At 40.8% G+C, this 23526-nt stretch overlaps 1 protein-coding gene across 2 annotated transcripts in view; it reads left to right on the top strand.

The window, feature by feature from the left end:
- The window catches only part of erbin (erbb2 interacting protein), a 46351-nt gene that overhangs the window by 19603 nt on the left and 3222 nt on the right, over positions 1-23526 (top strand). Inside the window, exons 4-25 of one of the 2 annotated variants that reach the window (XM_062434680.1) lie at positions 1075-1153; positions 1290-1379; positions 3248-3304; positions 5662-5725; positions 6084-6158; positions 8846-8990; positions 9864-9936; positions 11353-11482; positions 11617-11732; positions 12192-12261; positions 14383-14482; positions 16265-16386; positions 16764-16907; positions 17102-17275; positions 17406-17520; positions 17604-17787; positions 17895-19410; positions 20101-20244; positions 21970-22026; positions 22228-22398; positions 23169-23261; positions 23393-23467. In XM_062434680.1, coding sequence (XP_062290664.1) covers positions 1075-1153; positions 1290-1379; positions 3248-3304; positions 5662-5725; positions 6084-6158; positions 8846-8990; positions 9864-9936; positions 11353-11482; positions 11617-11732; positions 12192-12261; positions 14383-14482; positions 16265-16386; positions 16764-16907; positions 17102-17275; positions 17406-17520; positions 17604-17787; positions 17895-19410; positions 20101-20244; positions 21970-22026; positions 22228-22398; positions 23169-23261; positions 23393-23467 — 3794 coding nt within the window. The remainder of the gene's footprint in view (positions 1-1074; positions 1154-1289; positions 1380-3247; positions 3305-5661; positions 5726-6083; positions 6159-8845; positions 8991-9863; positions 9937-11352; positions 11483-11616; positions 11733-12191; positions 12262-14382; positions 14483-16264; positions 16387-16763; positions 16908-17101; positions 17276-17405; positions 17521-17603; positions 17788-17894; positions 19411-20100; positions 20245-21969; positions 22027-22227; positions 22399-23168; positions 23262-23392; positions 23468-23526) is intronic. The other variant, XM_062434679.1, reaches the window with a different exon arrangement.

Genomic DNA, 23526 nt, shown 5'->3' with positions numbered 1-23526 from the left:
ACTTTCCACTGTCAGTGTCGTCCTAACCTGACATTTCAAACAGGAAACAGCTGCAGACTAAAGTGGCTTGAGGGCTAATGAGCAGCCACACACAGAATCTATCAGGTGACTGTGTTATTTTGAAATTTAAGTGTTTTCATAACATCCTGTTGCACATTTCTGCGAAGGTTTGTTAACTTTTCTAAAAAGCTGTCAGTACTTTGACGTCAACATTATCTATGAGATTATCTTTACGCATCACAGATGAATGTTAAGAAAGCTCCGAGAAATGTGGTAACACTGCAGATTACTGCAGAAAATGGCTGATCGTCACTGTGAAGCCTCGAAGCTTTAAGCAGAGCAGAAAAGGAGTGTGCATGTGCACGCTCAGCAAAACCCTTTCATGGGGATAGAAAGGTTAAAAAGGTAGTTCTAATATAAATTCATGAGTGCAGAGACTGCTCTAAATTAAACAAACGTTGAAGGATGTGGTGGCGTTTTCATGAACCAGAGGTGCATGTGTCACGGTGACATTAAAAGCAGCTTATCCTTCTTCATAAAACACTCTGTCCTTTAAAGTGTTGTGGACACAAGACAAAGTGTGTGGAAATAAAACCTCAGACTTTGTCACGTCCCCTCCGTCATTACAGTTCTCACATTGCGGATGTTTAGTGAGAACTCGCAGACTGTCGTAGAGTGGGTTTTTTTTCTCTTTCTTTTTCTTCTTCGTCTTCTTCCTCTCCTGCTCAATTATTATGTCACCTTTCAGCGCTCGTCTCTGTGGTTGTTTAGAGAGGAAAGGTGCAGAGCCGCTGTTAATGTACTTTGAGCGCACGCAGTTCAGATAGAGCCTTCCTATTCAACTCAGTCTCTGGTTCGCCGGAGTACTCGCAGTCCACCTGTGTTTAACATTCACACACAAGCAAGATGGCTTTCATTATCCCTCATCGTTTTGCTTTTGACAGGAGTCATTTATTTTGTGTCGGCGGTAATAAAACGGTCGAGATACAGCATTGCAGATGTTGGATCAGTGGTGTGTGGTAGTTATATTTTAGTCACAGTCACGGTAATGTTTGTTTTTTGGGGTGTTTCTAGGTATCCAAGAGTTTCCAGAAAACATCAAGAATTGCAAAGTCCTAGCTGTTGTAGAAGCCAGCGTGAATCCCATATCTAAGTGAGTACAGCACACATTCAGCTCTAATTAACTGAATTGCAGTGTAATCCTTTTAGTTTCAAGTATTGTTGCATTGCAGCAACTTTCCCCCCGCTTTTTGTGTGAGTGAGCTCTGTGATGTGATTCTTGTTCTCAGGCTCCCAGAAGGCTTCACCCAGCTTCTGAGTCTGACGCAGCTCTACCTGAATGATGCCTTCCTGGAGTTCTTACCAGCCACCTTCGGCAGGTCGGTTTGTTCTCCCATTTGGATCAAGATGAAATGCCTTCTCGGGCTTTACTGCTTATTGGTGACTGTATTTTTCAATTTATGTACTGTGTAAAGCCACATGCTGTCGTTGGTTGCTCATCTTAGCTGTGATATCATAAGATTGATCACATTTGCGAATCAAATTGTATCCGTGAAATGGAATATTTTGAAAAGACCTGACATTAAATTCTTGGCTCCAAATACAAAAAAATAAAATAAATTCCTTCCTGTGTTAAAAAACAAACACACCACATATTTGACAGATGGAAGCTGGTCTGACAAGTTTAGTCCAGCCAGAGAGATTCTCTGTCAACTGTTGACAAAATATTGATTATGATGTGAGATTGACACTAGATTATGGCTCCTGTAGAAGATCACTGCATTATAGTGACGCGATATATTGGACAGATAAAGTAAATATCTATTTGTCAATATATCTGACCCGGATGACTGGACTGTATTGGTATTTCTTCTATAATGTTAATTTTTAAAATTTTTAAGATATGTATGCCTCATATCAAATGGTTGTATTTGTCTACTCAATTTATCACATTTAAGATTCCTATAATCTTTAATAATTTGACAAATTCACACCTATAATTACAGTATGCAGTTCTGAGTCTTAAAGGCTAAACAGGTTGTTTCACGAAACCGGCAGGATCAGTCATGCTTGTATTGTTTGTACAACAACACAACGTTTAGTGTTAAGCCGTCCTGAAGAGGCCAGAGGCCTAATTACACAAAACACATGACATGAGTTTTAGCCCCACAGGCTTATTTCATCCCTTCTCCTCCTGTGCTTTCTTTATTGTCACTTTACATTAGTGCTACTTTACTAAAAGGGGCAAATTGCATCAAATCCATTGTGGAGTTTTTGTGAGTGACAAAAAAAGACTTGGCTATGTAGCTGCACATCATAGCTGGTTACTGTTAGATAAGCCACAAGAGGAAATCATGGCCACTATCACACACTAAAAGGGAATTTGATGCTCCAAAAGCTGTTATGTATGCAGTAATATTCCTGTTTTAGAGTGTTATGCACATCTTGATTGGGAAGTACTGAAGAATAAATGTTAAAACTATAATAATAGGGTGCAAACTAAGAGGTAGACTGTTTTTAACTGGTGACAAAACAGTTGCAGACTCAAAGATAATTGTTAAAACTATAATAATAGGGTTAAAAACTAACAGGTAGACAATTACTGTAGACAGAAGTATTTGCAGACTCAAAGATTAAAGTACACATATCATGCTGATGTCTGATGTCTACGTTAAACATGAGCAAAGTCCCAAAACTGGAGGTTAATGTATAGAAAAATGCTCCCGGAGTCAAATGCCATGCCATGGGCTTCAGCCGGCTCTGACAAAGTTATCTCTACTTCCTCTACGAGATGGCGTCAGATTGTTCACATGTGCCCACAAATAGCCGTCCTTTGTCGCTAAGGTTGCAGCTCAGATTCTGAGAAGTTTTGAGTAACGAATTAAAAAAAGGAAATTAACTCTTACCACTACTGTTAGTTTACGTGTTTTCCAGTGCTGACCAATCAGAACAGAGTGGGATAATTTGGAGGGGGGCCTTAAAGAGACAGGAGCTAAAACGGCTTGTTTCAGACAGAGGCCGAACTGCGTCTGCATAGAGAGCTAGCATAAAATAAATAAGCAAAAAACATTAAAGTATGCAATGATATGCCAGTAGAGCCCCAGAGTACAAATATGGATATATAGGAAATGTGCATGATGTGTCTCCTTTTAAACTAAATGATTTAATGGTGTCTACAGTATGAAGAACATATGTTGGACAGTGTCATATAAATGTTAAGCATTGTACTTTTCTTTCCTGGTTGCAGGTTGATTAAACTACAAATCTTGGAGCTGAGGGAGAACCAGTTAAAGATGTTGCCAAAGTAAGTATCTTTTATTTCACATGTCTTCTCAAACATCAAATATACAAAACAGGGAGCGGTATCACTGTGAGTCATGTTCACAAAGCTTGCCAAGGAACTCTTACCCTGTCTTTCTCACTATCTCTCTCCTTCTCTCAACCCCTGCAACATCTCTGCTGTGTCTTCCATCCTGCCTCCTTTTTTTTATTTTTTATTATAGATTCATTCCCCACACCTCTAACTGTAGTATTAAATTCCACAGTGTTACGTAAGAGGCCCCTTTACTTGGCTGCTTGCTGTGACAGGTTTTATAATCCTCTACCGAGACAGCGGTGAGGGTTATTTCACCATTTGAGAAGGTTACAGTGCCGCAGGGAGACTTAACGTCCCAAGAACATTTGCGAATGCTCCAGGTGACTGTGATGGGGGGGGGGGAAGTTGCTTTCTCTTTCTGTTTTCTCTCATGCTTCACTTGCTGTATCACTCCCATTTTATGTCCTGCCTATTTTTCAGCAAAACTGCAATTCCCCATTTGCCTGTTTTTTTAAAAAAAATTTGCGCTTCCCCCTGGCTGAGTTTTCTTTTTATCATCTCACTCATTTTCCTTTTTCGTATTTTTCACTGACTGACTGACGGCGCATAAAGTGCAGTGCACTGCAACGCCGGAGCTCAGAGCGGATCCTCTCTTCTCTCTGTGTTTATGTGACAGAGGCCAGACCTGTTAAAGGCTGGAGCCCTGACAAAGAAAAGGACTAATGATCGGGAACGTTGCCAGAGCAACACACAAGCATCTCAGAGATGTAAACAAATGTGTGCACGGACAAAGGGGCGCAAAGTCTTTTCAGAGCTTACACATAGAAAACGCAGTCTCTCTCTTTTCCCTGCACAAAGACACGAAGCAAGCATATGCATTAACCAAATATTTCTCAGTATTTTTTAAAGAAAGCTGCCCCGCTTCTCTCAACTTGGGGTCGAAAGCCACAGTTTTTTTTTTCACTTTCTAGATGAGCCAGCAAAGCTCATTCTTACTCCTTTCAGCTCACATGGGGGGTCTCTTGTGTTTTTGCCAACTTTTGAGGTAAGAATGTGACCAAACTGGCTAATGCTTTCCACAACTCTCCAAGAACTTACAAACTCACCAGCAGCCATAAATCATATTTATCATTTGTGGCGTGCGTGTCTCTCGTTTTATGAGGAGCACTGAACAAAAAAACCAAACAAGACTCCACAGTGGTGTTGGTGGGCCTCTGCTTTCCATTCCCTGCTGAATGTCACTCCTCCTGTGAAAGGATCATCATATCTGTTCCCAAACAGAGCGAACCACATCTCCCATTTCCATCTCCAGTCACGCTCTCTTGCTTTCATTTAGCGTGTAGAATTATTTTGTTGGACTCAGGATCCACTCCCAAAGATTTCTTTTATTTTTATAAACAGCTATTTGTAGTCCTTATCTTACAAGCTAAACATAGATTTGTGTGTCACATTCTTCCTCATGCCAGAATTATACAATTTAAACTCTAGATTCTGTATTTTTTATGAATAGCACAGAGGAATGTCACTCAATGAAGGACACTGAAGCTGCAAAGAACAAAAAGATCTTTGGCACCCACTTTTAGAGACTTTGACTTTGCGCTCAATTTAAAGAAGCTGAGAGTTGTTTCTTTAATATGTATTTTGATATCTAGCTACTTTTTTGCAGCCTAACTCAACATCTTGTCCTTGAATGTTGGTTTATGTTGGAGATCAATAAGTATTCACTGTTGCCGCTCAGAATGTGAAACAAGCTTAACAAGAATAATTAACTTTCAGCTCCTGTTACTGGTGAACAGTTAAATACAGTAAACACTGTAAGTAGTCGAATCGTGCTGCTTTTTTATCTGCTTGTTTACAGTGTAGCACAGAATATGAGACTGTGACCTGAATGTGGAGAGAAAATTCTGGAGCAAGGCTTAAGGGCTAGCATACGTCACATTTTCCATTATTTAAAGCATATTTCTGTCACGCCGGAGCCCTGAAAGGTATTTATTTTCCTCGTGAAATTATTCAGCCAGAGGAACAAAGACAAGTCTGTATGCTATGCAAAATATAACATTAAAAAAAATTAAAAGTTTCTTTTTGGATTGCTGTTTTGAAGCATATTGCTTGTAATCCTTAAGCTTGTTTGCTTTTTTGCCTAATCTCAAGGAGGGCAGTTCAGTGTTTTTTTTTTTTTTCCTTTTTCTATTAATTCTCCAATCCTGTCACCAGCTTCCCACTTGTGAAAATGTGTAAAATGGGATTCAGATGGTGTGACTGAATTCTATTTGAGTGATTTTTAATGTATCCCCCTTTTTTTAATTTTAACATATTATTCCCTCTTTTATCTTGTGTGTCTACAGAAGCATGCACAAGCTCACACAGCTGGAGAGGTTGGACCTGGGGAGTAATGAGTTCACTGAAGTGGTGAGTTATCCGTCAGTCGGTCTGCCGATGCCCTGAGCTCTCTACCTCTCTGGTGGTGACCTTACCTCCCTCCCTCCTTGTTCCGTTTCATTTCCTCCTCCTTCAAATTTAAAAAATGGGCACTCTGTTTTTTCTTTACTTTTTTTTTTTAAGTGCACGTACAGTGGGTGCTCAGTTTCCACTGGTAAATGGCTTTTGTTAATACATAATAATCTCTGTGGAATAATTAAATTAACTTGATGATTCATTTTTTATCTTGTTTATGAGTTAAGCCCTTCATCCTTTTCTGACACCACAGGCACTCGCACACACACACACACATCCCTATCACTTAACCTCCTTTCTCCTCTTTCTGTAGCCTGAGGTGTTGGAGCAGCTGACTGGAATCAAGGAGCTGTGGATGGACGGGAACAGACTGACGTTTTTACCTGGGGTATAGTTTACAGTCACACACACACACACTTCATCAAAACTAACCACAGGCAGTTTGCATAAGACTTTCAGCTGTCTGAAGACCAGCAGAGAAGGTAATGATTTTATTCCTGGATGAACAAAAAAGACGACATCACAGAAAAAAAGCACTTTTGTGTTTGCAGATGTCCCATTAATAATTACAAAACGTTCTGCAGCTGTTTTTGTAGGTGGGTCATAATTAACCTTTTCCACTCCCTACTACCACAAACCTATTTTTGTCTTTTTGTAGGGGGGGGTAGATAGCAGGTCAACGGTATAGATCACTCAGCACTGTCAAGTTTTTCTAGTCTAATAAACATATTTTGGTGAGGAGCAACTATTAAAATGTTGAAAGTTAAAAGCCCCAAACTGCATGGGATTAGCATAAAGTGGGCATGTCTATAAAGGAAAGACTCTTGGGGATCCATTGAACCAGTTTTCATTCAGGTATTTTAAGATGAGAGCTCCCTCCCATGCCAGTTTTTCCCCCTGCCAAAATTTTGCCTAATTTTGGAGTGCTATTTAGCCCTCTTCCCGAGCACCTATCATGACATGGCTGGTACAAATGTGGCTGCCTTGGCTCCTCTGGTTTCATATGATACACTGTAACATTAAAACTGAGCCCACTACACCTTTTGGTAGACAGTAATGTCGGCCAAGGACGCTGGTGTCCTGCCAGCAGGTCAGCAGCACTGGTTGTTATCAGTCTGGCTGTCTATAAACACTGATATCAGTCAGATGCATTAAACACAGTAACTCTATTTGTTTTCCTTTATAAAATGTGGGCTGATTTTAAAGTGTTATCTAACAAAGTTCATCATAATATCTGTTCTGGGATTGTCTGTAAATGCATGTTTCATATTCATTATTATAGATACATTTGTAGTTGATTATACTACTTAAGGAATTCCTGCCAGTACTCACTGTTCAGGATGTTTTTGGGATTGTTTAAATCCACTGCTCCTCTGTTCACCCACAACTCAAAAATCCTTGGCGTAAATAATGACTGTCTTATGAAAGAAGATTTTTTTTCTCATGGTATAAAACTGCCTGAACATGTTGTAAATTGTTCATTTCAGCCTGTTGAATGTCAACTGTTCATGAGGAGGTATACACGCGTGAGATTTGATCATTCGCATAATCAACGCCCTTGAAATGACCATATATGGAGCGACCTGTTACATTTATGGACAAGTTTTATTCAAAAAATGCTCCCAAAGAGTTTAAGACTAGAATTTCCCACCGTAGAGCTTCGAGTCCTGTTGTAAAGGAATCAAAAGACAAAAATACAACTGCCAACATCTTGGCATCAGAGCAGCACTGTACTGTGACAGATATAAAGACGTGAAGTTAGAAGCCTAAAGACAAAGTCTCTAAAGTAAAGCAGTCTGTGACAGGAGACGGTCAAAGGATGTGACAGTTGCCGAGATATTAAGAGGAGAGAATGTCATAGCCTACAGTGGATGATGTTAATTACACTGTCGGGTGCAACACAAGATGATACTGGAGACCTAGTGAAAGACATTGAGGCAGCTGGCAGAGTGAGAGAAGTTCACTAATAATAACTGTAACTGTAGCCTAACAATAAATATAGCTTACTGTTGATGTGCAAAAATGTACATACAATAAACACAATAGAATCGAAATAAACCCCTCTGTAAACCAACCATGATAATGATTATATGGGTTTTTTTGCATAAAGTTTGTTTTAGAGCTGCATTTTATTTTAGTTGATTTTCAGTGTTATATTTAAAGGTGCAGTGTGTAGGATTTATTGGCATCAAGCAGTGAGGTTGCAAGAAAGTGAATACCTCTGCTCCTCTCCTTGCAAGCTTGTAGGAGAAACTACAGAGGCTTTGAAACTCGCAAAAAAAAACCATGAAAGGCCCTCACTAGAGCCAGTGCATGGTTTGTCCATCCTGGGCTTCTGTAGAAACATGGCGGTGCAACATGGCGGCTTCTGTGGAAGAGGACCCTCTCCCTATGTAGATATAAAGGGTTCATTCTAAAGTAACGAAAACACAACAATTGTTATTTCCAGGTGAGCTGCTGTAGTGATGAATTTTCCCCACTGTGGGATCAATAAAAAGTTTATCCTATCTTATCTTATCTTATCTTATCTTATCTTATACACTAATTAAAACATACTTATGAATATTAAACTCCACTTCTATCAGGTCCACTGCACCTTTAAACTCCAAATTTATTCAGATTAAGACATTATTACCTACCTCATACAACAGGTCTGGACCACTTAAAGAAGATTCTAAAAAGCTGAATGATGAACACACCACACATTTTCTTAAAGCACTCATTACGTGCCTTTTTTAAGAATGAATCTGTTTATATGAAGGTTAGGGTTTCTTGCATGAGAAGTACTATGCGTAGCGTGCGTATTTTTGAGGTAACCCCATTTCCTTCCTCATAAAACATTTGCAGAGCATTTTGTTAATTTAAAGTTCTGCATTGTTTACGTGTCACATCACTTGCGTACATGTGTGTCCCCAACGCATCTATACAAAACAAACAACATGACCCACTCGTTAAAAATAGTACTTCATAGCGCTACTAGAGGACAAAAACTCCACAGTTTACCTTTAAGTGAGAATAATGAGACATCATTGTGACTTATTTTTTGTTTATGCGGGTCTCATTTTGTCCCCTCAGATGATCGGGACGCTAAAACAACTGGTCTACCTGGACGTGTCCAAGAACAACCTGGAGATGGTAGATGAGCAGATCTGTGGCTGCGAGAGTCTACAGGACCTCCTGCTCTCCAACAACGCCCTCACACAGCTGCCCGGCTCCATTGGTAAATATTACAGTGTACACACACACACACACACACACACACACACACACACACACACACACACACACACACACACACACACACCACACTCGTACGTGAAAGAAAAAACATTTTGAAATCCTTTCACTCTCTTTTTTAGCTGTTGCCAGCGTATTTTTTCATGCCTGGGTTGATTTAGTTGTTTTTGTAGCTATTTAGTTCCCATAAATGATGTGACTGTTTTTTCATGCGTAGCTACATTTTCATAACATGAAAAGTCTCTCAACTTTTAAATATTACACTTCAAAAAATCATTATAGAAGAGGCTAACAAAATCCAGAGCGCATTAGTGCCAAACCAAAGAATTCTCCAAATGATGCCTCAAGTACGGTTATAAAACATGTGGAAAGTCAATTATTCCTCCATAACTGCTTTTTTCTCAATTTTTATGTCTTTCTTCTCAGATACTGTGGAGTCCATTTTTTTCCATGTTTACTTATTTTTGCCTTCATGGATAAATAACAAACAAAGATTCATTTTTCATTCATTGTATTTTATGTTCATTCATTGTATCCAAAGATTTTTCAGAGCATTTATAGAATATTTATAATTATTATATGTGGTGAGGGAGGGAGAGGGGGGGAGGAGTAATGTCCATGAGTTAAGACCAGGCTACTAAAGTCAGATGAGGCCAGATGCACAGTGCAAAAGAAGTCTGGGCTGATTACTCCTAAACTAGTAAATGTATTGATGACAGTGATTAATTTATCTAATTAACTACTGTAATGGATATTTCTCTTTGTGGTGCAACAGCAAGTGATAATCAATAATTGCTCTGAGCTCTTGCATGCATCTCTGTAATTCTCTCTCTCGTTCTCTCTCTGCTTAATAAAGGCTCACTGAAGAAACTGACCGCACTGAAAGTGGATGAGAACCAGCTGATGTACTTGCCGGACTCCGTCGGAGGGTGAGCGTTACAGCGATTGCTTTAATATCAGCAGAAATCAAACGCACAGATCAGTGGATTATTGTGTCGTTCTGATCTGCTATCCGCTGATCACATAAAAAGTCTGTCTGGATAAATCAGATGTTCCTATTAAACTTATAATGTGCTCTGATGCTTTATTTGTTTTAGTCTTACACTGAGGATGATATTGAGGAATTAATTAGGTCCATGATTTTAAAGTCTGAATGACCATAAATTAAATGCCTTTCTATTGATTTATGGAAACAGTTTGATTTATTACAAAGGGGTCACCGCTAATCTTTAGCTTGATGACCCTCAGATACAATACTCACAGATTAAATCAGCCACAGCTATTCTCAGACTAATACTGTCCGCAGCAGACAGGTAAACCCAGCTGTTGGCAGCTGCTGAGGCTTTTGCGAGCGAGCCAGATCCATACGCTTGACCCTTCGTCTACTCTTGAGTCACAACGGTCCGGCAAAAACATTAGTTTCCGATTCGATCCACCAACGCGTGGGTTTTTTTAATGTAATCGATCCACTTCCATGTCAACGAGCAAGACAAATCTACATTTCCTGACCATTTCTAGTCCAGCTGCACAGCTTTGTTCTTGGTCCATTGTTTCCAAACACCACCAATTATCCCTTATGTTAGAACGTGTCTCCTTGTGTACTTTGACACAGATTACGTAACAAAGCCTATGGTTTAGTTTAATCCCATGCAAGGATTTTAGCTTAAGCAAGCTGATTTTTTCTTTTCTCATTTATACATAGCTGATTTTATTCAGTGCACTGCCAATGCACTGGGTTGTTTGTCCCTGGTTTGTATTCTGCAGGGAGGGAGGAGGGAGGAGGGAGGAGGGTGGGTCAAATCCTGTGTTTTCAGTTCAAAGTAATGCTATAACACAGCAGCTCCCCCGCAGGTCAGACTCACTCTGCATTCATCCGAATCCCCAGCGTGCATTTGCATTTTTCATTCAGCAAAAAGCTCCAGCTGCACCGCATTTCTGTGTCAACGTGGGTTCAGTTTGAAATGTTCCTGTTTTTAAATTGCGTCCCATGGAGCTTTTAAGTTGTGTCTGGATGTTGGGGGGTCAGTGGGGGGGTTCACTGTTAGTATAAGGTGCTGTCACGGTAGCTGCTCTGGAAAAGAGATGATCTCAGTTCTTGTCTGAACCGATTATTCTTAAGAGTTGCAGCTGTCCGTGCATTTGAAGGTTTTGCATGGTTTTGTGTAATATCTTGTCTATGATACTGCAGTAAAAAAGTTTTTGGACGGAGTGAAACTATGTTAACTCATTTCACAGTCTTGTCCTGCTCTGTAACACCATCAGACCACATGCTGTTATTCCAAATCTTCAATATTAGATGTTTGAACTCCGTCTTATCTTCCCCCTCCTGCTTCTCTCTGTATTAGGCTGACAGCTCTGGATGAACTGGACTGCAGCTTCAATGAGATCGAGGCCTTGCCCTCCACCGTCGGCCAGTGCGTCAACATCCGCACCTTTGCTGCAGATCACAACTTCCTTACCCAGCTTCCCCCTGAAGTGAGTATGCACATTAGTCTGTATATACGTGGAGATGTGTTAACTGAGGAGGCATGTCAGGCTGCACATCTCTAACTGCTAGCTGTGTGTGCTCGTGGCTCAGAGTCCCTTGTTTTTCTGTTTTTCCTGCTCAGATGGGCAACTGGAAGAATGCAACTGTGCTGTTTCTACATTCCAACAAGATAGAGTCTTTGCCCGAGGAGATGGGAGACATGCAGAAGCTCAAGGTCGTCAATCTGAGCAACAACAAGTGAGTCTCGACTGACAGCGTTCATGTATGAGCGACAAGAGTAATTTAGATTTTTTTCTGTCATGTTAAGTGTTTACGTTAAAGCTTTTTTGAACATAATTCCTGCAGCAGTACAGTAGTAAGATTACGTAAGTCGGTGAAAACATGAAAACCAGAAAAAGAAATGTCAGTGTCATTCTTACAAGAGCTCACACACACACACACACACAATCAGAGGCACAACGTGATGATTACATCATGATTGAAAGGTCTTAGTTCTGGTCAGAGTGAAAATGGGTTTGGATGGAAGCTAAAGCCTGATTGAGGCTTTAATCAGGGGTTTTCCATTCCTGGTGTTAACAGCTCTGTGTCAGCAGTGATAAATAAATAGTTTTTGTTGTTTTCCAAGTAAAAATGACATTTTTGTGGTTTGTAAGATTGTAAGATAACCAAGTTTCTGTTCTGTTTGTTTCTCTGCAGGTTGAGGAATCTTCCCTACAGTTTCACTAAACTGAACCAAATGACTGCTATGTGGCTCTCTGAAAATCAGGTAAGGCCACGTGCATTATGTAAGAATAATTACAGCACCAATTAGTTGATTTTAAGATTAAATGAATCAGCAAATAATTGATTATGGCTTTTAAAAAAAAGTGATAAGTAACAATGTGAGGATTTGAAGCTTTTTTTTGGGACTGTTGATTAGACTAAATAAGACATTTAAAGACTTCTCCATGAACTAATAAATTATAGACATTTATCAAATTTTTCTGACATTTTTTAGACCAAGAAATGAATCTAGAAAACGATAGGCATTCTGTAGAGATTGTAATGGCTGCAGCGTACGTGACTCACCACAAACATTGAGTTGTAAATTAATCCAGCTGTGCCAAGTAGTTCACAGGAAAACTCATTCAAAATGCAATAAACCACTTCAAGGACATTTCATCTAAATGTGACAAACGTCAGCGGGGGTCAGGCTTAGTGAAACTCTACATCTTTGTAAAGCGTAGAGGAAACCCTAATGAATGTCAGAAAAACCTAATCCTGACATTAGTGAGTATTTATGGACAACAAGTGTGTGGTAAACTAGACAAGTCTGTCAACAGCCTTGGAAAGCAGTATAACACAAATCTGAATGACACAGCGCCAGTTTGGGAGATAAGACAGCAGCAGCAGCTAGTGAGATATAAAGCGGATGTAGAGAGATCAAGGTTACAAGGCAAATTGTGGGTGCTTGAAATTTGGATGTCTGCCTTGAGTAATGTCACCAGAACACAAGATAAGCCTATCAAAGGTTGAAATGTTTGTTTGGTCAGCTTATGTGTCAGGAAGTGACCTGAAGTCCCACTTTGTCATAGCAGCTGTAGTAGTAGCTATGTAAAGGGAGAGGAATTCTTGAGCTGCTCATATCAAGTCTAGCAGAGACGTTTTAGGTGTGCAAAGGTAAAGAAAGGTAGGAGAGGACACTGCAGGAGTGTATTGATTCAGCGTGTTTGCTTTTTTTTTAAGCTTACCAGTCTGTTGACTCGCACCAGACTACTGTAAGCTTTTGTTCAAACGCCCGAACAAGTTGTCGCTGGAAAACGGAAGCTGAATCCTGCAGAAAAACTGTGACGTACAATCAGACATAGCGCCCACATCCCAAAGTTCAAAGTTCCTTTTCTTTGTCACTCAGACATTAAATCAGAGATGCACTATAAAATGACCTTTAGAATTAAAGACAGGTAATAAATAATGTGTCTGTGATATGTGTAAAATGTGATTTAGATTAGTGAAAATAAATAACAAATAACAATAGGAGAAATATATAACATTTTAATGCACTGGTGTTAAAACTATAGAGTTCAGCAGTCTGATGGCACCTGTCCTGGTCTCATTTCAGCTACATATAAATTAAATTAGAATAATCCTATCATTTGCAAGACTCACCACGGTCAATCTCCTGCTTAACTTTGTCATTTGTTAACATGATACTGTTCTGAAGGGACTCTTAAAGTCAAGCTATTGCCCCTAAAACAGCCTCCATGTAGACACAAAGTTTGTCTTTTAATCATCTCTTAGTTTTGTGTCATTTTATTGAGTGAAAGTGGTGAATTATTTAGTCTTTATTGACACTATAAAGGTGCTTTATGAATAACCTGACTGCTGCACCTGCTGAAGTGTAACCCAGGAGAGGCAGCCCCAATGGGCACATCAGCACTAAGACACATAGGCAACTGATGGGCAGGTGCAACAACAGTGACAGAGCCTGGGGGACACTGATGCAGCTGAGGACAGCTTCATCTAGCAGTGGATGACAGGAAAAGGCACCCTGCTGTGATTAAGAAATGTCTCAGTCAAAACGAGGGGGGAGGAGGGGGCAGTAGGTGATTTGAAGGAGATTAGAGAGGAAAAAAACTCAGCTCATAAGAAGTTTGGGGGAATTAAGGAGGGGCAACCACATTAAATTCATCACTGGTGCAACTTGTGATGTGTTACTTCTCCCCACAGTTAGGTGAGATTTTTAAGCCTTTTCATGTGCAGATGATGCCTCTCGGTTCACTTCCCCGCGCCAAAGCGAGAGCACAGAGAACGAACGGCCAGGACGCTCTGTGTGAGCATTCGACTGTCTTGACAAAAACACTGTTGATCGCAGATAACACACTCAAAACCTACTTTTTGTCTCCCACAGTCAAAGCCCCTGATCCCTCTCCAGAAAGAGGAGGATCCTGATACACACAAAACTGTGCTGACTAACTACATGTTCCCCCAGCAAACCAGGAATGAGGACTGTGAGTACTGTCTATTCAATAAGAGACACAATTTCTCTTTTATATTCTGTCATGATTGCTCTGGCAGACCCTCAAACTGAAAAATGCTTCTAGCCTGTCCTGTTTTTCACCAGTCAATCTTCAACACAAGCTTGTTATTTGTATTCAGACTATGAGCACAATTTATTAAAATGAAACGCCACCGGGGGTTTTGATGAATTTATTGTCGGTAACCAGTTAAGGAAGATAGAGCAGTTTCAATGAATAACAAACAACTGATATCAGGTCAATTAAATACATTTTTGATGCCTTATTTCCAGCCTTTTCCATCTTTAACTTCACTAGATGTTAGTTTTATAGGTGACCTGCAAGGATCCTTAAATGCATATTATATGAAGGCCCTTGTTACCTGAGACCCGGGGCCAAAGAAACACAAGGCTTTGTCTCTTGTCAAGCATCTGTTAGTTTGGTTTGGTTTCTTATTACACCAGACAGCTTGCACTGACCCAGATGCATCTGAGCTTCAGAGTAATTAGTGGTTCAAGCTCTACGAACCTGAGCTCTTGAAATGGTAAAAGAGTCAGCTGTTTGATTTTTTTTTTCTTTCTTTCTTTCTTTGCGACAATGTCAGAACCACAAAGCACGTCACTGTATGTAGGCCCTGTCCTCTATTTGATCTGCTTTATGTCATTTTCCATAGTTATTAACTGGGCGTCATCTGTTTCCTTTTTTTTTTCTTTTTTTCTCCCCCTGAGAAACTGGAATAAGTCATGACCCAACAATGACAATTATGTTTTACAACCTGTTGATACGGAGAGTACACACCAGGTGACTCATTTTATCCACTGTACTCACTCACTAATAAGTAACTTATGTCACCGACAAGGTGTGTTTTTGTTCTTTATCTGATTTCTTTTTTTAGAGCTGAATATCAGAGTTAAGTTATAGTTATAGTTAGCAGGTATGTTGGACACAGCTCATGGGGGGTCCACACCACAATAAAATACAAAAAGATACAAAACGAAAGAATATCTGTATGTGGAGAGTAGTAGTTGTGATTTTAGGAAAAATAACTCAAGTTTCAACCTTGTTTGTACCAGTAGGCATTTGGTTTCCGTGCCAACTCAGGGTTTGAGGAAAGAAGCATTAGCACAACCACAACCACCACTGCCAAGACGTCATTTTCATAGTAATAATGGCCTTGCTTCCCCCTTAAAAACGTAAGAAGGAAGTCAAGGGTTGTAACAAGGAAGGGAGAATGTTGGCGGAGTTGAGTTGAAGGCTGAGTGGTTATAAAGTTGCTGTAGAAGCGTTGGCCGCTTTCTCAGTAACCTTTAACGTTTTCCCTGAAATATGAGTTAAACATTGAAAAAGGTTAAATGCATAAATAATTAGAGGTAAAGTTAATTTTTTCCTGTAATGGGGACCAGCAAACTTTCCCATTGGCCTTCATAATCTAACTGAATTTTCTGTCCATCTTTTAAATATATTATGATATTAAATTGAAGCTTTTGTTGTTTGTTCGATGTTTTAATTTGAATCCGGTTACATCTGAACAATACCAAGTATTACTGATTCATTGTTGCAGGGTTGTGTTAGGAGTTTAAGGGGTTAACTCTTGAATTTCAAGTTCTTCCACAAGCTCATTCAATTTATTGGCATGCACCATGTTGTAATTGCGCCATCTTGTGATTTAAAATGGTACCTGCATGAATTGAACACACTGTGGGATAAACTTAACAAAGCATTCATTAAAAGACTAACAAATTATCCATCATCCCGGTTTCTTGCTTTTTATTTCAGACATACCCAACTCTGACTCGGAGAGCTTCAATCCGGCTCTGTGGGAGGAACAACGCAAGCACCGAGCTCAGGTGGCATTTGAGTGTGACGAGGACAAGGATGAGAGAGAAACACCCCCGAGGGTTAGTATCACACATTTGTCTCTGTTCACAGAATAGGGAAAGGCAAAAAAACAACAACTGCAAGGACACTTATGTGACACACACATGTGATCGAAGTTTGGGGTTTTTATCACAACAACCTTTAATGTAAAATGTCCCTCAAGTCCTATTTTCTACAACCTTTTAACTATAATATTGTTGGAGGATGGCTGTTTGCATAAATCTCATTACTACAGTTTAGAGAAATCTCTTAAAACGTCCATCTGTGAAATGTATCTGTATGATAATGAATGCACCTCATTCTCCATGTATGTAAATCATCTTTCAAGCTAAGATTTCACACCTCTTAATGCCCTTCCTTTATATAATTTAAATTTGCATGCTTTGTACTCTTCCAGGAGGGAAACCTGAAGCGCTACCCTACACCATACCCAGACGAGCTGAAGAACATGGTGAAAACGGCCCAGTCAGTGGCTCACAGGCTGAAGGAGGATGAGCCGACTGAGGGGAACCACATCGGTGTGCAGGACGTGGGCGTTAAGGTCAGCTTCGACTAAAATAGATTTTTTTTTTTTCACTTTCTAAAGAAATCTGCACTTTCACTTCTTCTGCACGCTTTTGTTTAGCCGGCTTTTAGTTCCCACCTTAACAAACTTCATATTCTACAATGCAAGGAAAGGAAGTTTTTTGTGTTTTTTTTAAGAAGCAACCAACCACATGGACTTTTTTTGAGCAGGTCATAGAGGCCCCTTGTCCCAATGGCATGGCATCAGACATGGAGCGCCAAGTGTCATGCACCCAAAACATCTCTGCACCAGATTCAAAAGACACTTCGGAATCTTACAGCTCTCAGAAAGCCCCGCTCAAATCTTCAGAGGCCTCTATGATGAACCATGAGGACACACTGGAGGTACTTTTGAAAAAATATATATATAATTGCTAGATTTCTATCGATTTCACAAACAAGAAATCAAAACAAGTGCATTATAAAACTTCAACATCTAAAATGCATCTTTAAAATACAACTGTTGTCTTTCCAGGATTCTGAGGAGCTGTCAGATGAAGACGAAATGAAAGTTGCAGAGATGAGACCGCCTTTAATCGAGATCTCCATCAACCAGCCGAAAGTAGTGACTTTAAGTAAGGACAAAAAAGGTAATATAAAGAAAAGACGTGTGTGCATCATTAAAATGTAAATGTAAGTTGATATTAAAACTGATGATAATTCTGGTTAACAGATGATGGGAAAGACGCAGACTCCTTGCTTGATGACACAGTGGCCAACAGCAACCAGAACAACAGTAACTGTTCGTCGCCGTCGCGCATGTCCGACTCTGTGTCTCTGACCACAGACAGCAGTCAGGACAACTCTCTGTGCACCCCTGAGAGAGAGGCAAAGATGCCCTTCCTGCCAAAAAGCCGGTTAGTATCATTTATCCAGATGATAACATAAAATAAAAGTCTTCACCCTGTCATTGCTACAAAACCTGATGCATGTGTTTCTCCTCTCCCCTCGATCTTTGTTCCAGGCAAGAAGACGAGAACATGAACCGGCCCAGAGACACCACCCCTCTCCTCCATAATGGTAACGGCTCCGAAACGTCCCTTCAGGCCCTTCTGAGAACCCAGCAGAGCCCGCCAGAGAAACTGGGTGATTACGACCTGTCTATGGAAGCCAGGCTAGCATTCATCGAGAAGGGAATAAACAACGGCATGGGAGACACCTACACCAGGTGGGATCAGATCAACATGAACGTGTCCAAGCTGCCAACTGACAACATGGTGGAGCTGGATGAGAACGGTTCGGTAGCTCAGGAGGACTTAGACGGCAAGCAGGGTTTTAGCAATGACAACATGGACCATTTACAGAATGGAAACCAGCAGGTCATTGACTACTCTCACCGCTTGGCTTTTCCCCAGACTATTGATGCAGAGACATCTGCTGTGCATGTGGCCTCGACAGGCGTGACAGCCAGCAGTGACATGTCTCTGTCTCGTAGCACAGAGGAACTGTCTCCGGAGAAAAGGTGCCATCCCCCGCAGGTGATGAAGGCTCAGAGTGTCAGCAACATAGAGGCGGGGGGCATGAAGCTGTTCTCCATTGATGGTGACAGCGACGCCCACGAAGCAGCAGTAATGTGTAGGATGACAGGAGCCGGCCCTGGGCCCGGAGCTCAGGGCCAGAGCATAGTCAGGAGCAAGTCTGCGTCGTTGCTCAATGACCAGACTCTCCAGGTCTACCCAAGCTCTTCTGCATCCTCTTCAGACCTGCTCTCTTCCTCTAGGCCTCCTGCCAGCACCAGCAGATATCAAATTGCCTCCAGCATGGCCATGGGTATCCCTCCCCCTCAGTACAATGTACAGTACACAAGCAGTGCCATGCCTAAAGAAGGGTTGTGGGCCCAGAGGACGCCAATGCCTCCAGAACACCAAGGCTACCTCCCTCCTCCTCCCCACTCATTAGCCAACACCAACTATTCAAACCGTAATCAGGCACCTTACCTGCAGCCCCAGCAGAGGGGGCCTCCCATGGGTCCCAAACCCTCTGGGGACATGTGGGTTAAGGACAGACTTCTCACGACTGGTGGCCAGCCTCGGAGCAGCACTCTGCAGAGGCAAAGCAGCACCTCCTCCACAGCCTCAGTGGCCTCAATGGCTTCCATGGCCTCCATTGGCGACCCGCGGCGCATGCAGCTGCCCGAGGGGGAATACATGACGTACAGGGACATACACACCCTCGCAAGGGGCCCGCTTGCAATGAGCCAGGCCATGCAGAGGCCCCTCTCAGCTCGCACTTACAGCATCGACGTACCCGGAGCTTCCAGGCCTCACAGCGCCAGGCCTCAGCCCCACGAGCTTCCAGAGAGGACCATGTCCGTCAGCGACTTCAACTACCAGCACAACAGCCCCAGCAAGAGGCCCAACACCAGGGTGAAGTCTGAGCACTCGCTGCTGGACGGGCCCGGACAGGTGGGAGGAGGAAGGGTGCCAACTGATTGGAGAGACCAGGTGATGCGGCATATTGAGGCCAAGAAAATGGAAAAGGTAAAATCCAGTACTAATATGTTTAAAAGTGATGCATCATCTTATTTATATACAATACCTAAACTCAGCTTACAATACCTAAACTCAGCTATTACATGAATTTAAAATACTTTGCCGAATGTCATCACAACATCATGTGAGATGATAAAGGTTTGGTTCACACAAATTAAACAGCTTTCACATCATCTAATTATAGAAATATTAGAGTCCTAAAGGTATTGTTCAGAGTGGCAGTAGCCCTGAATAATACCTCACAGTCAATAGTTTTTACTACTTTTTAAAAGAAAAATAGTTTGTATAGTATGGAAACAGTTGGTGCTATGTTCTGTTAATTGTCCCATTTACAAACAGACATTGTATTTTTGAAATATACATATTAAATTCTCCATTGTATTCGAGTGGCAACACACTAAATACTACTAGGAATAAGCAGGGAAATACTTTGTTGTGGTTTTTTTAAATTTGGTTGAACCATTCCTCTGTTTATTGTGGAGTTAACCTTTTACCAAAACCCTACTAACCCAGCTGATTGCTCAATATTTCTGATTCACTGCATGTTTGTCTGTTTATGCTGTAAACTTGTTTTGTGTCTCTTTATGTCACCATCACTCATTTGGTGGATTGCATGACCTCCGCTGACGTGTCTGTGTCGGTGTTGGATTATTCCATGTCGTCCCTGTCTCTGTTCAGAACGCGCTGTCTCGCTCCTATAATTCCAATAACGCTCCGCTGAGCCGGTCTCACTACAGCAGCTATAGGGATATGCATGCCAGCCAAGGGTCCCTGGTGTTTAGTACCAGGGACGGACAGCCCTACGGAGCTCTGGGCTTCTGTGTGAGTACTGTGAACTTAGTTGTTAGCTCCTGCAGCTCATACTAAGCCAGAAGCTTCCAACACCTGATAGTTTCACATCCTTTTAGAAGATAAAGAAATGTCTGCCTCCATCTCTCTTAGATGTTGAAGTGATCACTGACCCTAAGAAGACATCTTTCACTTGCACTTTTATAGACAAGTGAAAGTCTCTACGTGTGATGTCTCACAACCACAAACCCTTTCTAGTACATGTGATGTCTTCTCACAGGAAACCAAATAAATATGGATTTTGTGTGTTTTTGTGTAGCTCCTCCTCTATTTAATGCAGTTAAAAGGGGCCTACTTATTTTTTTTGTACCATCATCAAATTTATTTAGCAACTTCACTGCTTCCACAGTTGAATCAGAGAATGATAAATCAGTGCAACAGAAAGCTGGATGAACTCATCAATATTGCCACAGAGCTTTGACTCACTTAGAAATAATTCCAAATCTGGTGAAACTACTTCCTCCCAAAACTTTTTTTTTAGGTCAATATCTTCCTTAAGAACGCCAACTCAACATTTATATCAAAGCAAAATGAATATAATGTATGGTACAAAATGCCCCCTTTTAAAATCCCACCCACAATTTCTTTAACATCATAATCATCATATTCGTGCGTTTTCCCTCCACTCTGCCACACTCCAATCATCCTGTGATTATAATACATCTCAGCAATCATGATTTTTCTTTTTCCTTTAACGCCTCCTCGAATACTTTTTTTAATTTATTTTTTGTTCATTCATCATCTTCACTCCAACATTTGATCGCTTCAGAATCACTTCACACCCTCTCACTTTGCGTGTCGAGATGAGAACGGTGTTTTTTGCGGAAGGTAAGTGTGCGTCTGAATGATCTAGAAAAGTGCGTATTAGAGTCTGTAGAAGAAGAAAAATAGATTTGACTAAAAGACTTCATGAGAGTGGTGTGTAACCCCTTCCCAACTTAACATTTAAGATTGACTTTTATCGTCAGGAGGCTGGTATTTAGAATTACACGGTGCTTAGCGTCTGAATAGAAACTAAGCAGTTTAAGATAAGATAAACCTTTATTAATCCCCCGGAGGGAAATTCTGGTGTTAACGCAGCAGCAGTGAGAATGGAACACAGGAGAGGTACAGTTAATAGTCCACCAAACCAAGATAATAAGGGGATATCTGTACTGGAAGTCTGAGTGAATGAACATTTATCTACAGTCTGTCAATAAATAGTCTCAGTGTGTCAATAACAAATATAAATGATTTAATATATAAGTCCAAGTGCAGCCGAGTGCATGCAGGATTCAGAAGTGAAGAGTTAAAAGCTGGTCTTAAAGTTCTCAAGCTGTGATCTGAGGATGGAGTCTGTGGCTGAAGGTGCTCCTCATCTTTGCGATTTCACGATGAGAGGGGATGGGAGGGGTTCCTGGGAAGGGTGTCCAGCTTCCTAATCATCATTCTCCCCTCTTCAACCACCTCCAGATTACCCAGTGTCCCTCCGACTGCAGTTATCCCTCCTCACCAGCTTGTTCAGCTCAGTTTTTTTTAATCATTTTAACCAAATATGTCCCTTTCCCTCACCTCTAAATCAACACCCCCACTGCCCTAATGTCATTGCTAGACATGAAACATGTTCATGTCAGGAATCTAATTGTTGTGTCTTGTTGTAAATCAGTAAATGTGGGTTGAGCAGAGTGTTAATCATCACTGCTTTCTTCCCTTTTTCAGGATGATGTGTTTAGTCCCCAAGGGCAGCAGAGCTACACCATGGACCCCCACAGAAAAGTAGGTTTAATACATAATATATGATGGCAAGACTTTTAGCTGCAGAGCAAAAAAATGTGGTTCTCTAATTTTTAATGAGATTCCAGTGAAATGACTTTGCTGTGATGTGACAGATCTTGTTTTAAGTAAAGAAAATTATAATATTGGCACAAAAGTTGACAAAAACAAGAAGAAACAATGTGTGTGTTTTCTTTCTCCAAGGTGCCTTTGATGAACGGACAGATGGGCCCTTCTGTTCGTCCTCCTCAAATGAGCCAGGCGCCGATGGCCCGCCACCCATCCAGAGAGCAGCTCATTGATTACTTGATGCTCAAAGTCTCTCATCAGTCCCAGGGGCCCCCACGCACCCCGCAGGACCCAATGCAGCAAGAGGTGAAGGATGATGTTAGTCGCAGAAACACTGAGTTGCTGAAAAGTGTATTTCAGCTTAAGTTTAATTAAAGGAATAGTTTCTTTCTTAAGATTTAGATTAGAAGATCAATACTCTGAAGCTGAAGCCACTTATCTTAGCTAAGAACCTATAAAGCTCACTTAATAAGAAGTTGTACTTTATTTTGTAATCTGCACAAAAACCTAAATAACAGTGAAGGCCCTGCTGCCGGCCAAGAAATGGTAAACATTACCCTCCGTAAAACCACATTTCTCTCATTTTGTACTTTGGTTTTTGTCCCCTATATAATGTTACATGTCAATTAGTGAGATTTAGAGCTGCTGGTAGGCATATTTTGTTGTTGTTGTTGCCTTTGGACAAAGCCATGCTAGCTGTTTCCCTTTGTTTCCAGTCTTTATGCTAAGCTAAACTAACCAGCAGACAGATATGAGACAGAATTCTTTCTTTTTTTTTCCATTAAATTTTCAGAAAGAGTGAATAAGCATGTTTCCCAAATTGTTAAATTATTCCTTTAAGGGCATTTTTAAGTCTTAAAACATAAGAATTTGATCTTCAACAGAATGTGAATTGTTTTTAATGTCATATGATGATTCACATGATCTATTTAAATGATATATTTCATAGGAATTCAGGAAACACCCAGTCCCCAACTTCCTATTGTGGTTTTTCAAGACTTGCATATTAAAATAAGGCAATAAACAGTGAATGACTGTGAATTAATGTTTCATGAAAATATGTGGGTGTGTTTCAGATCCGTGTGAAAGTGGAGAAGAATCCAGAGCTTGGTTTCAGTATATCAGGAGGAGTAGGAGGCCGGGGAAACCCCTTTCGTCCTGATGACAATGTAAATTTGCCTTTTTTTGTACTCAATAGGACAACTCAGGTTTCTCACAGAAATGTTATTGTTTTTCTGAACCTCCAGTATAACTTAGTGGCTCTTAATGTGTGTAATTAATGGAGTATTTTCCATTTCAGGGTATATTTGTGACACGGGTCCAACCTGAAGGACCAGCATCCAAGATTCTTCAGCCTGGAGATAAAATACTTCAGGTATTCTGCTGCTTTTACAAATGTCATATTCCTTTCAAACTTCCTGTGATGACTCTGCA

This window comes from Scomber scombrus, chromosome 15, assembly GCF_963691925.1.
Source record: "Scomber scombrus chromosome 15, fScoSco1.1, whole genome shotgun sequence".
Classification (NCBI taxonomy): Eukaryota; Metazoa; Chordata; class Actinopteri; order Scombriformes; family Scombridae; genus Scomber; species Scomber scombrus.
The sequence above is the reverse complement of the archived record's forward strand: the minus strand, read 5'-3'. Positions and strand labels throughout refer to the sequence as shown.